At 40.3% G+C, this 15,105-nt stretch overlaps 6 protein-coding genes across 6 annotated transcripts; 1 reads left to right on the forward strand and 5 right to left on the reverse strand.

Moving 5' to 3' along the window:
* Positions 1-363: 363 nt before the first annotated feature.
* AIM44 (Aim44p) lies at positions 364-2,400 on the reverse strand (the record flags this gene model as incomplete). The annotated part of the gene is made up of 1 exon (XM_449438.1): positions 364-2,400. The coding sequence occupies one exon, from the start codon at positions 2,398-2,400 to the stop codon at positions 364-366; it is 2,037 nt and encodes a 678-aa protein (XP_449438.1).
* Positions 2,401-2,897: 497 nt separating this feature from the next.
* On the forward strand, positions 2,898-3,899 carry TGS1 (RNA methyltransferase; the record flags this gene model as incomplete). Its single annotated transcript, XM_449439.1, has 1 exon — positions 2,898-3,899. The coding sequence occupies one exon, from the start codon at positions 2,898-2,900 to the stop codon at positions 3,897-3,899; it is 1,002 nt and encodes a 333-aa protein (XP_449439.1).
* Positions 3,900-4,295: 396 nt separating this feature from the next.
* On the reverse strand, positions 4,296-4,997 carry PRM4 (pheromone-regulated protein PRM4; the record flags this gene model as incomplete). Its single annotated transcript, XM_449440.1, has 1 exon — positions 4,296-4,997. One exon carries the CDS (start codon positions 4,995-4,997, stop codon positions 4,296-4,298), a length of 702 nt encoding a protein of 233 aa, XP_449440.1.
* Positions 4,998-6,453: 1,456 nt separating this feature from the next.
* KIP2 (Kip2p) lies at positions 6,454-8,472 on the reverse strand (the record flags this gene model as incomplete). The annotated part of the gene is made up of 1 exon (XM_449441.1): positions 6,454-8,472. The coding sequence occupies one exon, from the start codon at positions 8,470-8,472 to the stop codon at positions 6,454-6,456; it is 2,019 nt and encodes a 672-aa protein (XP_449441.1).
* An 893-nt stretch (positions 8,473-9,365) lies between these two features.
* Positions 9,366-10,613, reverse strand: PEP4 (proteinase A; the record flags this gene model as incomplete). Its single annotated transcript, XM_449442.1, has 1 exon — positions 9,366-10,613. One exon carries the CDS (start codon positions 10,611-10,613, stop codon positions 9,366-9,368), a length of 1,248 nt encoding a protein of 415 aa, XP_449442.1.
* Positions 10,614-12,495: 1,882 nt separating this feature from the next.
* On the reverse strand, positions 12,496-14,799 carry RAD53 (serine/threonine/tyrosine protein kinase RAD53; the record flags this gene model as incomplete). Its single annotated transcript, XM_449443.1, has 1 exon — positions 12,496-14,799. The coding sequence occupies one exon, from the start codon at positions 14,797-14,799 to the stop codon at positions 12,496-12,498; it is 2,304 nt and encodes a 767-aa protein (XP_449443.1).
* Between the last annotated feature and the right edge of the window lie 306 nt (positions 14,800-15,105).

Consider the following 15,105-nt stretch of genomic DNA (forward strand, 5'->3'; position numbering starts at 1 on the left):
TACTCGTCAAAGAGCCAAAGTTCCCGGGAACTTCACTTTCATTGCTTTTTTCCCACCCAGCTGGATCGTTTCTTTTTTTTTCGCCACTCCTGTACGGAAGATTCTGTGCAGGATCAACCCACAATCCCTCGGGTAACCTTTAGCATTCGCTGTGGAAGCGAGTTTTCTAGAAGAGAGATATAGGAATAGTCACGTGATACAATGATGTATTGGACTGTAGTAATAGTATCTTGTATTGTACTGTGCTGTATTGTGCTGTACTGGTATTGAGAACTGCCAAATATACTATAAATGATGCCAGTGTGATATTGTATTTCTAGATATAATACCCTATGTTCTATATATGTCGTTAGTCTATGGAGATCATGTTATCTTCATGCCGATGGGCAGGGTCAATGAACGCTTCACGGGTAGGTACAAGAGCGCGCTGGAGCTTGCCATGGAGTTCTGCCTGGTAAATGGAGACTGCACCACGAAGCTCATGGTGCTGTTGTGTCCCTTCAATGGAGGCAGGACGACTTCGTCGTCCTCCTCCGAGGCCGAGGAATCGTCCTCATCGTCAAATAAGTTGGTGCCTTCCGATCCCTCACTGTCGTATTCTGTCAGAACAGAGGCAATAGGGTCCTTGAGACTGGCAGTGCTCTGGTGAGTTAGCGCTGGTTCGTTAGTTGCACTGTGCTCACCCTGGGCCATCTCTAGTCTCATCTTGATGCGTCTTGAGATCACTGTGCTCAAGTAGTGCTTGTACAAGGTCTTGATATCGTCCACGTTGGCGCCATATCTAAAGTTTTCCGGAGCGTAGGACTTTGGTCCCGCCAAAGTCCTTGGAGCAGCCTCCACAGGCTCAGTTTCGACGTAGTAATCGCTCGTAGACTCTTCACTCTCTTCTTCCTCTTCTTTAATCTCCTCCTTGATGGAGAATCTGCTCATCGAAAGTGGAATCACTTTGTTCTTCACCACAATGGATGGCTGTCTTGCAATGGACGATAGACCAACGGAACCACTGGAGCGTACCAATCTCCCTTTGGACTTGATACTGCTGTTCCTTGAAGAGATCCTGGAGTTCTCCACAGTATCGTACTCGATCATCGAGTTGCGGTTATTTGCGGATGCCTTAGGTGTTGCCACATTAGAGGTCAAGATAGACGCAGCCCTTCTAATCGATGATGGCGTACGTCTCAGTGATGGCGTGGTTTTCATTGTCTTGGTAGCCGCAGGCACATCCGCAGTCTTTTCCTTACTTTCCAAGATATCATGCAGATTATTATTGATTTCTGGAACCGTTTCCGATACCAATGCTGGTTGTAATGACTTGAGAGACATAGACTTGTGCAACTTGTTGTTAAAGCCGTGTGTCCTCTTTTGATGCAATGTATGTGGTGCAATAGAGCTAGACTCCTGTCTGAGCTTTTTTTCATGCCTTACTTTAGGCAGTTTCGATATCTCCAATCCACTGCGTATACTATTGGAGCGTGAAAATGACTTGGAATTCTTCTTGAATCTGAACAACTTACGTCTCATCACCAGTCTCAGTTTGTTACAGTTTTTTCTAATCTTTATTCCTAACTTTGTGAAATACTGTAACAGTCCACCTTTGCAACGTACTGCATTAGACCTTTTCAAGGAAGACCTCGATGATCTTACTGAACTCGATGCTGTAGAAGTCTTCCTCGTAGACTCCAAAGAGGAGTTGATAAGGGAGGACATATACACATTGCTTAGAGAAGGTGAATCGTTTGTACTAATGGCAGCTCTCGAAGTAGCCCTTAGCTGATTCTTCACCACTGAGTTTTGTGGTTTATGGTTCTTATTTTCACTCTTATTAGAAACAGCGTCCTCGTAACCTGAAATGTCGGAGAAATCAAAAGATATATTATCAGCTGTTGGAATAGTCTGTTGTGCTATGGTAGTGGATATTGATTCCGCTGTCTTGCTCTTCTCCCTTGTCTGTCTTAGATTTTGATTACTTCCCATGTGCCCGTACTCGTAAGTGCTCCGTATCCTCTGCCTCTGAGGATCCAGAGACTCCACTGTTTGCAGTTGGAACGAAGACTCTGTGTTCTCCAGTATGGGCGAGACCATGTTGTTGTGATTGTGTAGCTTTGGAGATGCGGTGGTATTGTCTGAGATGTTAGCGAACGAGTAATAGCCGTTGGAAGAGTTACCAGAGTAAGTATTCGCATTGGACGCAGAAGAAGTGTAATCAGACAACATCTGCGAGCTAACCTCTATATCTTCCTGTGGCTTGAGCGACAATGTCTCATTGACTATTCTGTGGTTGTCGAGGGAGTGCTCATCCACCGACCCACGGACCGGCGACGGAAACGTAAAATCCATCTGCTTCCCATTGAATGACTTTGTCTTTGTCCGTGTGGGTGTTCTTATTATCATCCCACTCATTATTGTATGTTACTCTAGTGTATTAGCTTGTGGTATTAGCTTGTGGTATTTGTGTATAGAGCTTTACCGATTGGAAAATGGGGACAGGAGAAAGGGAAACGTTTCCGCCATTTTCCAAAAGGACACTTTATATATACTGGCACATCCACAAGGCATCATTTAAACAGAGATACCTTCTTACCTCGCACTTAGACCATTGCCCAACCACTCCCATCGCTTGTAAGCTTCCAGCTACTTGCTCTTTAAAATCAAAATGGCTTGGTTTATCCAGATTTTCAACCTCTTCAAGCTGTGGTGTAGAGATGCAAAATGCGATGAGCTGAACTTTTTCAAGAAATTTTAAGGGAAAATTGGTCTTCGATCTCGTCTGTGCGGGGCTTTCTGAGCTATGGGCCTTTTGAAAGAATTCCATTGAAGTGAAAAATTTCAAACAGCCAACTAGCGATACCCACCCACAGCGTATAAAGGTTTAGCCAGCCATCTTTTATCAGTGAACAATGGGTCCTGGGTTAGCGGTTGAGATCAGGAGGGGTTTAACAGCGACGACGATGGCTCATAGGAAGTGGTTAGTGAGGGGCAGTGATCTGCGGAAGGACATACTGCGGAAGTCGAGCAAGCGGTACAGAAAGTATGGTCGCAGCAAGAAATGTTTCAAGGAACTTGTGCAGTTGTTGTTGAAGGATGAATTTCTGGTTGACAACAACAAACCTCCGTCTTCTAAAGCAGGCACGCAGAAGGAGCTTGTGAAGTATTGGAGGAAGCGGAGGACGCTTTTCAGTAAAGTCAACTCGATGCCGATATATATGACTTCGGAGTTGTGGTTTAGTGTTACACCTGAACGGATAGCACGGTTTCTTGCAAACTTCATTTCTGCTTGCCTACCGAATGCCAAACGGATTCTGGATGTGTTCAGCGGTGGTGGAGGTAACTCAATACAGTTTGCGAATGTGTTTGACAGAGTGTATTGCTTGGATTCAAACCTGGAGCACTTATACTGCTCTATAAAGAATGGACAAAGCTATGGGGTTTCTAATAAGTTGTGGATGTGCAAAGGTAAATGGGGTGAACACACAGCTAAGAAGTTTCGCAAACTGAATATAGACTGTATATTTGGATCACCGCCTTGGGGTGGTCCTGAGTATATCAAGGATGAAAAATATGATCTGGAGAAAAGTCTGCTCCCGTTTGGACTTTACAAACTATTAAAGACCTTTAAGATAGTAAGTGATAACATCATATTGTTCTTGCCTAAGAATTCCAATTTAGACCAGCTTAGTGAGACTACAAAAGAAGTATTTGGGCCCGAGGCCAAATGCAAAGTCCTTTATATTAAGGAACAGGGATACCTGAAAGGTATGCTATGTCTTTGGGGGTCTGCATTTACTAACTATCAACAAGATACAGCATCTGATAGTGAAGAAGAAGAAGGCGAAGAATTAAATGAGAGTGATAAAAGTAAAAATGCGAATATATACATTAATTACGATATAGATGGATGAGTCTAATAATATTCATATCTAGAATCCACATTCAACAGTATTGATATAAACATGTGTAGTTTAGAACGCTGTTCGTGACTCTCTTTTTCTCAGAAGTCTGCAGATAATAGAAGAAAATAAAGTGACCAGCACAATCTTCCAATTACCAGAGTTTTCGGTAGAAGCATATCACTAGACCTATGAAAACTGCAATTAAATTCTGCAGTGATCTTTCAAGTTTAGTATGAACGTAAATTGAAATAAAATAAGAACCCAAAAGAATAATACAATCCCAACAAACAATTTGCGGTTGGGTTTTTTAATTGACCGTTGTAATGAAATGAAAAGTTAGATGCAATATTGTGTATACCTAAGCAAGCAAATAGCATCCATGCAAAAATAGTGTCATAGATTGCTTCAGGAATTGGAAGGTAAATCTCTTTTATTAAAGACAATATTCTCACCTGCGAATGCTTTCAACTTTGTTAGTAGTTGGCCTTTCTCGTGAAATTTCAATATATCATCGGCAATTCCATTATTGATCAAGGAGTGTCCGTTGATAAATAAGTAAGGTGCTTTTGCCTGTTTAACAGAGGTACTCTTTAGAACTTCAACTTTTGTAGACTTAATCTTGTGGGACAGGATGTGTCTCTCTAAGAGAACATCGTGGTCATGTTTATCTAAGTCTACAATGGCCAATTCTGGCGTAATCTCGTAATCCCTTGTAAGCAATTTCCTCAGTATGTTAGACTCGTACTCAGATGACCTAATGAACAAGACAGCAGGGGAAGTGTTGATAATCTGCTTAAAGTTCTTTTCTGGATCATATTCAATCACTGTGCCGTCTTTAGCCACTGATGAGGAAGACATGGAAGTATGTGCCACGCTGTTTAAGTTATTGCTCTCTTTCTTGATGGAATTGACACTGGCCTTTCCAATTAAAGCATTGCTGTTGAGGCTATCTGTGCTTGCTATTATGGATTGGATGGGTATATCAGTGCTGAATATACCAAGAACGTTCCCGAACGTTAGAAGCAGCAGGACTAGCACAAATACCGTCCCACCAAGACCCCTCTTGGCTCTAGTCCATTGTATATTATCGGCCTTCTCTTTAGACATTGTATATATATATAAAAAAAAATTCTTTGGCTGTACTTGGCGACAGGTGTTATGAATATGCAAATAAAATTACAGACTATCACAAAGAAAATATTGTGATGTTTGGGAAAGGGTCCATCTTATATATAAGAAATTTATGTTGTTTGTTGTTGTTGTTATATTTTTTTGTCCAATTCTCTTACTGTAAGCAACGCCTCTTCTGTATGTGCTACGTTCTTCATTTCAGTAGGGTATTTTGGCAATGCATTCAGAGTATAGTCAATCAGCGATGTGCGAGTCCCGGAATTCCGTTTCACTTGAAAGAAAGAAATTCTTTCACTCTGTGGTGCGTGGGTACTGTGTGTCAGATGTGTGTTTCACAAGTGAAGTCATACAGAGGGACTCCCCTCACTTAGCTAGTATTAGTCAGTTTACTGCACGAAAGAGTAAAACCAACGCGAGCTATTTTATTCTTTTTCTTTTTTGCTATCAGTAAGGGAACTCATACCAATTCCTTTTGCTATCCTTCTAGAAGCAGCCTATTATCTTCCAGAGCTTTGGTGTTATCTTGCTTTTCCATCCGTTCGCACAGACAAACCCGCAGGTAACAAAAGAGTATCTTTTTACGTAAATCAATCCTCGAGAAACAGACAAAGTTTGCTGAAGTAGCAATTGCTCTCGCGCAAGAGACACTGGGAGTTCTTTGGCCTCTCCCTCATTCTATGCATCATCCGATTATTGCTGTCTGTGCGATGTGTACTTTCTGTCGTAGGGAGAACACAGAGATAGGAATCAAGAAACTTTACAAGCCACTAGAAATTAGTACTAAAGCACTAGGAAAATCGCTAAATCGCTCACCACTGCGCAGCCCCCCCATCCTTTCTAACACGGGAGCTCAGACACGTACAAGTACAGCTAATCGTAGAAGGGAAAGGTTAGACTAAAGGGAACAGCAAATGCAACAGAAACTGTAGCCAATCCTCTCCATTGGTCCTTCTGCGAGGTTATCCTGTGGACACTTTTTTAAGTTTCGGGAAAGCACGGACAATCCCCTGCCATCACCCCAACTTAACAACAGTACATCACAATGTGTGCTTTCTGCAATTGCTACAAGTCTAGATTTTAATTCAATTCCTACCTTTCTTTTGTGTACAGTAACAGTATCAAAATTATGCAACAAAGTAACAAGTAGAATGTATGACAACGAACCTGGGCCTCCTACCTGCCATACTGGGTGAGATTCAAGTTTGAGAACAGCATAAACCAAATGCCCCTTTCACTCTTTTGTGTTGTACACGCGTTCTGTGTGGTGCTGGCAGTGGGGTTGGTAGGAGAGGGACTTAACAAACACGTATACATGCATAATAAGCAAACACGAAAAAAAACAACAAACAACAACAATAACGAAAAGATAAACAGAACGACTTGGGATCAATTTAAAGTTTTGATGTAGGCTTTAACAAACATTACCTTTCAGTTATTGCTGCTGTTGCAATCTCTTAGCACTTGTCAAAGCCTCAATCAGTTTATCCTTTGTTTGCAGCGACCTCTTTAATTGCTCTGTTTCAGTGTGAGAGTCGTTCAATTGCTTCTCTAGGGACTCCGAGTAACGGTGTGCCGACTGTAGTTGACGCCTCAAGTTGTCGAATTTGGTCTCTAGCATAACGGCAACTTCTGATGGTAGCAATTGCGCAATTTCTTCTAACTCAGCATCCACGCCAGTGCTATTCGTACCTGCATACCTTCCTTTGTTATCAAGGGCAGGCGAAGAGCTAACCAGAGTGGAAGAACTGCTGCTATTACTGGTGTTTCTTGTGCTCGCACCCGATACACCCATTCCGTCTTCTACCAGCAAGCTCTCATAATGCTTCAACTTGTTTTTCAACAACAAGTTCTCCTTGGTTAATAGCTGCGTATCTGGATGCAAATTTTGTTGTGCACCATTCATTGTTCCGGATGCAACTCCGGCAGAGACTTCCCGAAGTTTTGCTAATTCTCGATCCCTTGTTTGCAATTGAATCAATAGCTCTTGAATTCTTTGTTCGCTTCTGTCATCACCACCGTCTAACTTTGAGGGTGAACTAAATGGATGAGCAGATCGATTTATCCGCTTGTAGACACGTGAAACATCGAGTGCAACGTTCTTAGACCGGCTCGCAAACCTCAGCGTGTTCAAGGTCTCACTGCTACTCTCGTGTGCCAAATCTATTGTACATAGTGCAACGACAACACTATCACCGCTTAGAGCAGGTTGCAATAATCTGGTTAACTTAGAATCTCTATATGGTATATGATTCCCGGAACTACTTCCATTTGGAGACGCCAATGACTGTTGGGAATTAGCTGCTCTACCAGTATGATGTGATCCATTGTTTTCTGCACTTAGTCTAGATATTACTGTTCCTAATGCCAGTAATGAACGATTAATGAATGCACCTTCTTTACGTCTTTCATTCTGACCTACTCCTCGCTCTGACCCCGCTAAATCACACAATGATAGCGTTCTTATATTTTGTTCTCCAGTTCTAATATCCTTAGAAATAAGCCGTATCATCACAATTGCATGAGATCTCGAGCTCCTAGTATTGAACTCAGTTTCACTGGTTTTACGATTCTTATTGCCTTTGTTGATCCAATCCAAAACTTCTTCACTAGTGTCACACCTCTTTTGGGTTAACCCTACGACTCGCACACCGCATTCAGAGTCATCTCTTATTTTCAAATCACCTGAACTGCTAGTATGTGTAGATGTGAATAATCTTGACGGAGTGTTTTGTACGTTGCTGCCGCTCGCTACGTCTAAAAGGTCATTTATTTTCTCATTGTATATTTCCAGGTATGACACCCACACTTCACTTTTTTCATTTTCAGTATTAGTTTTCTCAAGCAATGAGCTGAACAAATACGAAACTGATAGTGGTATTAGCCCCTTTTCCTCTTCAGTACCACTCATCGTAAATGTTTTCCCTGAACCAGTCATACCATATGCGAAGATAGTGGCGTTGTAACCTTCAATTAACCTGTCTATCAGGGGTTGCGTAGTCTTTCCATATATGTCAAAATTTGAGCAACCAGTTGAAAATACATGGTCGAACGTAAAGTCACCAATATCATTATGTGATATTACTTTATCGCCATGAATTTTCCAGGATACAATTTTTTCCGTTGGGTATGGCTTAGGCCGTATCACTACTTTAATAGTTCCTGTATACTTATCTAAATTACCGCTCCCATTCTCATAACTTGATGATTCCGATCTGTTCCTTATTTTACCGTATTGCAAGTACGGATCGCCTCCGAATGATCCAGGCCTCAGTGGTGAGCTGCTTCTAGAAGAGGAGCCCGAACTAGAACCATTTCTAAAACCCCTAGTCACGGAACTCCTGCTCCTAGCATAGCTGGATATCGATACAGCTGAATCCAATGATGGCGAGGGTGATTTCATTACCCTTGGAGTCTCAAATCTATATTTTTCGCTGTCCCTCGATGCGCTCATCACAGTTAACAAAGTTTGTCTATAGTTTCCCGTAACAGAAAATAAAATATCAGGCTCTTGATCGTTATACCCCGTGTCAACCTTATAGAAACTAGGATGCTATCAATCCCGTACTTACATCAAGGCTTGCCATATACGCCATCACTTAATGCCTGGCAGTTTGTTTTAAATCCAATTTTCTCTATTGTTGACATTTCCTATTTCGGATATCTAATCGATGATCTCCGTTGAGAGGATGGCAATAGTGACAGATAGACCCATTGTCCTGAGTAAAGCTATAAGTAAAAAAAAGTCAAATAAGTTGCCAGTTTCATTTTAGATATGCAAGATAGTATTTAAATTTGTTGTAGTACAAGCAATGTTTCAATTGTTACTCTAACTATTTGCAATATGCAGAACCTTAATTAAGATTGTAGCTGAAACAGCAAGTCAGTTATGTGCCCATGGTGCAAATATGTTGAGCACCTCACAGATGTTTACCTTAATAAGTATATATTTTTTCTTTAAAATTTCACTCATGTTTATATAAAAGTTATATCTCTATTATTTAAGATCTAAGTTACACGGTCTGCGAGAAGAACAGCAAGCAAAGTATTCATCTAATTATACAGAGCTAATGCTATAGCTTGTAGGAGTATCAAACATCCATTAGCGTGGCCCTAAAGAACTAATAATTTCAATTCAGATCAGAAGTATAAAATAGACTAAGGCATATAAAACCGCTAGGCGAGATATCAAGTCTTAATTTCTCTTCAAAACAGTAAAAAAATGGAAGATCGCGAAGAAAACAAAATGGCAAAGTAATAATAAAATCTCTAAACCATTGGTATTTTTTTGTATTTATTTTATAATAGAACAAATGTGACAATGGACCAAACATAATCTCCAAAAGCTCAAGCAGAGTGTACAGCCTCAGCTAAACTGACAACATTGGCATCAAGATCAAACACAGAATAGTATCTGCGTAAGAAAGCGTCACCCAAAATAGCCATTCTTCCGATTGGCTCTGGGAAATCCATTGGAGTAATAACAGAGATACAGCTACCAGAAACTTCTAGTGTATATTCAAATGGTGACAGAACAAAATCATGTCCATCAAGGGTAAATGTTAAATCAGGTAGTTTAGCTCTAGTAGAACATTCCAGAGTATATTGACCAGTCCAACCCTTCTTTGCACCAATTTGTGCGTTAATAATCTCAGCCATATCAGAGGGTAATGTAATCAACGAGGTACCAGTATCAATCGCAGCACCAGTGTTTTCTAGTTTGCCGGTACTCTGATCACCAAGTTTAATTGCATTCAATGGAACTTCCCAATAAGCCTGACGGCGAACATGTAATGGTATCAAGTCACCTTTGAATTTTGATGAATCAACTCCACCCAGTGTGAACACACCTCCGTCACTTGCGGATCCTCCTTCCGCTGCTGGGTCATTGACACTCTTCAGATAAAAACTAAACTTTGACTCATCTAATAGGTGCTGTTGAATAGCTGAGTAAAATGGTGGTGTGATATCATCTTGTGCAATTGTATCATAAGCAAGACCCAAAATACCGTCAAATTTACCGAAGGCAAAAGCCAACCCTGGTTCACTGGTGGTTTCACCAAACTTCTGATTCTGAATAGTCAAATCACCAATCTGCAAATTATCTTCAGAAATATAACCTTCGATCGAACCAGAGCCATAACTGATAGATAATGGTCGACCATCCTTAATATACGTACTGGATTGAGAATGATCGTATTTGTTGTGCAAAAAGCAGGCTAATGAACCACAATCGACACTTGGCACCCAAAGATTTGACGAACCAGTGTCAAGTATAACCTTAAACTTTTGAGGTGGAGTACCCAAAGAAATGTCAGCAAAATATTGGGCATCCATATAGTTTGACAATGGAACGTTGTGAACCTGATCAGGATAAAACAGATGGTCCCTTGGTAGCACAGTCCCGGGGTTAGCCTTCTCATATTGACTCACGTACTTGTGACCTAGTTGCTGGACGTGAGCCTCAAAGCCCAACTCCAACATTTCCTTGGTCAATTTTTCCTTCTTTAATTCTGCTTGGAATACCTTGGCATCAGCATAGTCTCCCAATAGCATTAATGCCAATGGCATTAATACACTTAGTGATAGTCTCATTCTTGTTTTTTGTAGTTATAGCTTAACAATGCTGTATTTGAGAAGTTCAATAGGTTAATTATTAAAGAACTCTCAATACTAACGTATACTTTAATGTCAGAACAATAACTAATAGAAACTATTAGAAATAGAAACTGACTATCGGTTCAAATTCAGAAAGGGTTGGCTGTTTTATATATTATCCGAGCACCCTTTTTCCTAAAATTCGAAGTTTCTCCCTTGCCTCCCTAATAACGGTGTAAAGGTGGGGCAATTATAATAGATGTGAACCAGTTTTCCTCTTTTTGTGATAACTCCGCACTAAACACAATAATGAGCCACCTTTTACGCTCAGAAATCCCTGCAGAAACTTTAGGTTTAACTTCAACACACCCTATTGCCTTTTTTTCTAGTAGTCGTACTCCCTACGCACAGAAAACGAACAACTGACGAAAGTAATTTCTAGTTATCAGTCTAATCTATCTCCAACTGGTCGAAGAATTGAACTCGCTCAAATAAAGAACAACCAGAATTCTATATAGATTTCAAAAGTGAGCAGACAGACGCTAGTCACGTGCACGACTCAAGCTATACTCTCTTATAATATAATCAGTTAATTATCCCAAAATGACTGCTACTCCAATGAAAAATGGTTTGAAATAACAACTACCGCTCAGACCAACTCAAAACGGATAGACCAAACAGAGACACGCAATCAATTAAGTAACTGTAAAAAATATGACAAATAAAATAGGATGTTTGACAACTGAGAACTCTCTTGGATAATATAAAATAGTATATTGACCAGATATCTTATATTTATGAAACAATCTTATCGTTTTTATCCTTTTAAACTATCAACACTCTATATACTTACTTTTCCCGAATATCTAATGGATAGCAAAAACTTTCGGAACTTAAAAGAAAGAAGAACTCGGACCAGGAAAGCAGAACATGATAACTAGCAAAAGCGTCCACCTTATATACCTTTTTACCAAAATAGCCAGTCATGGGCTCACAACATGGATCTCCCATGATTCGCACAGAAAATGCTGTACAACGCTGTTTTGATAAGTTAGACATGGCAAAAACTGAATGAAACACACACAATTGCCGCACAGATTTCCATTCCTCAGACAAAATATTGTTAACCGCCAACCAGCTAATACTTCGCTTCCACCCCTTCTTTTTCTGCAGTCCTACTGACATTTCTTAGGCCTCTGACCATACCACTTTCCGCAGAGTCATGTACCAGCTGATTGTCCACCCCTATCTCTAGTATTATAAGTTTGCTCCGAGATCTCACCCTTCCTACTTGAACACTAAAAATAGTGCTGAATACGTAGAATCAGCCGTGGAGGTACAAGGAGAGCACGGCGGTTAGCCTCAACTGTGGATTTTTCTTTTTTTTTTGGCCGTCCCAAACAATAAGTGCAAACGGCACCATCATTACTGCCCGTTTAGGTAAAAGACAGGTTATCATTGCAGGAGCTATGTAAAGAGACACCCGCTCAGAGATCTCGTAGGTTGCAAGAAGAGTAAAACAAAATACAGAAGCTAGTGAAGTGGCTTGTGCTGGGATCGCTGTCTCTGTTCCAGAATTGTTTCACACTATCGAAATTGGCGCTGCGTAGATTTGCTCGGCGGCAAAAACAAACCAACAAGGGCGGCTAAATTTAAACTCACAGAATATATATAGACAAGGTATGGAAAGGGCCACATTTCACAGGTGATCCAAACTTGATATATCTGCTACAATATACAAGATTGCCTACCAGACGGCGTTATTCATGAGTCTATATGTATTTATAAGTCTATGAAACATAAAATCTATCTCTTGTTGTATGTAAATATAGAACTTCATTAAGACTAAACAGTAAGAATGGTTCAGTTGTGGTTTTATTCAAAAAAATTGCATATTTTCAGCGTTATGGTCAGTTTGGTCAAGCTTAGCTCTCTTAACTTTCCTAGATGGGTCGGTTATTGATTGTGAAAGCGAAACTGAATGCACTTTCTTCAACAGGTTCCTATTTTGATCCATTGTTTCGTTTGCTTCTTTAGTGCTGGACCTCTGGGCGGCCATTATCTTGGCCAATCTTGACACTAACTTTAGCTCATCTTCTGTCTGCGAGGTCACAGATCTCTCCTCATTTGGAATCCCTAACCCGTTATTGAACAAACCCGTTGTATCGTTCAATTCAACTTGAAAACCAATGACGAAGTCTTTCTGCTTATCCTTAATAATCTTGATTTCATCACCTTCTTGAAGTAGATATTTCTTTCCTGGAGTCATTCGAATGTCGTTCACATAACTGTCATTTGAACCAGAATGGCAATACCATATATCATCTAGACCTTGAGCTGGGGACTCATATATACTTTTACCAATCGGATGTCTCTTTTTCAAAATGAAACAATGGACTCGCGAGAGCCTGTTGTCATCTATTCTGCAATTACAATCATCTGACCGTCCAATAAAGAAAGGATTGATACCTTGCTTTATCTCAAAACTTTCTTGAATTACACTCTCCGGCAATGGTTTGAAAGTCATAAACTTACCGGAACCTTTTTTCTTAACACTTTTCGTGTACTTCTTTATATTTTCAATAGGGTTGATTACTTTAGGTTGTGTAAAACGTGTTGGCGGTTGCGTCGGCACTTTGAAATCCTTTAATTTATCATTGATCGGCTCATCCTGTTGAAGTTTCTTCTGAGCTTTCAAGAACTCGTATTGCGCATCATCGAGACTTTCAAGTGCTTTTTGTTGCGACATGGATTGTGACAAGGAAACTTGTGAACTCATGGAGTTAGCATCAAATTGAGATGAGCATTGTTTAATCCATGGATGATTCAGTGCATCGTCAACAGTCATCCTCTTACTTTGATCGACCTGTAAAAGACCATCAATGAAATCTCTTGCTTCATCAGATATCCGAAAGTCTTTCAGTGGCCCTTCATGATAAGAACCTTTTCTTATTTGCTCATAGAGTTGTTCCTGAGTACTACCGCTGAAGGGTAAATGCCCAGTCAATATAACAAATACAAGACAACCCATCGACCACATATCAACTAGGGAAGAGTACTCTATACGTTCTTCCTCTGTCTCTTCTTCGCCTGTAGCACCTGTAAATCCTCCAATTACTTCTGGAGCAACATATGCTAATGTGCCACAGAATGTCTTCATAATAGATCCGTTGCCTTGCACTTTAGCCAAACCAAAATCAGTTATTTTAACCAACACAGGGTCATCCTGTTCTATCAAGATATTATCAGGCTTTAAGTCTCTATGACTAATCCCCTTTGAATGTATATACTGTATAGCCTCCAATATCTGTCGCGATATTTCTCTACCAGCTTCTTCTCCTACAGCGCCATGTGCAGCAACGAAGTCCATCAGGTCACCGCCAGAAATAAACTCCATTACCATATAGTAGTTTGCTTCATCCTCATAAAAAGCTTTCAGACTTACTATACGAGGGTGGTTTAATTTCTGCAAAACCTCTAATTCTCTTGAAACACCGTCCATATTACCAACTACTTTCCGCTTATTAATGATTTTTACAGCAAAAGTTTTACCTGTATTTCTCTCTACAGCCTTTTTGACAGTAGCAAAAGCACCAGTGCCGACCACTTCATCATTAATGGAGAAATCCTTGTATATACCCGTTAGATTAATGTTAGGGTTGGCATTGCTTTTGGAGCTTACCTTCAGACCTTGACTACTCAACTCTTGTCTCACTTCTTCCAGATAATCTCTAAACTTTTCATTGATAAATATCACCAGTGATATAATATCTGAGGAAACACCTAAACCAACAGTTATTTCATCTCCCTGTGACAGCAAGTGATTTCTATCCTTTTCTATCCTCTGATTATTCAACCAAGTTCCATTTGTAGAGATATCTCGAAGCAATAAGTTACCGTCTTCACCAAGAAGTATTTGAAAATGCTTATTTGACAACCGTGATATGTTTCCTAGATGGTAATCGCAAGCGTTGTTTCTACCAAAAGTCCATATTTTCTTGATCGATTCTTTCTTCTTTGCTATCTGTTCCACATCCACTTCCATGTCCTTGATCGGAATCTGTCCCGATGTGCATATAACTCTATACACGCTATTCTTCTTGATCTGCTCCTGAGTAAAATTGTCAATCAAGTACTTCTGCGTAGCCTGTGTTGCCTGCTGGGTCGGTTGCGTCTCCATCATCTTCGACAACCTCTTTTCAACCTTGATAGAACTGAATTCAACAGTTTCACTGTCTTTTATTGTTGGTGTTGAATTTTTGCTATTTGCCTAAGCTGATCGCCCCAGATAAAGCTATTGCTATTAATATGCTTTACAATGTACGGCAAGCGGCTATCTTCATTTGCGAATACCAAGCCTATTATGTCATCTGATTCGATCAAATGCCCAAAACCTCTGAAATGTCAGTCTTCGATGTCAAAATCACAACTTTAGGTTCCACTGGCTGTAGCAGTTTACCCAACTCTCCCACGGATGATTCTGTGCAAA

This window comes from Nakaseomyces glabratus, chromosome M (assembly GCF_010111755.1).
Source record: "Nakaseomyces glabratus chromosome M, complete sequence".
NCBI classification, from domain to species: domain Eukaryota; kingdom Fungi; phylum Ascomycota; class Saccharomycetes; order Saccharomycetales; family Saccharomycetaceae; genus Nakaseomyces; species Nakaseomyces glabratus.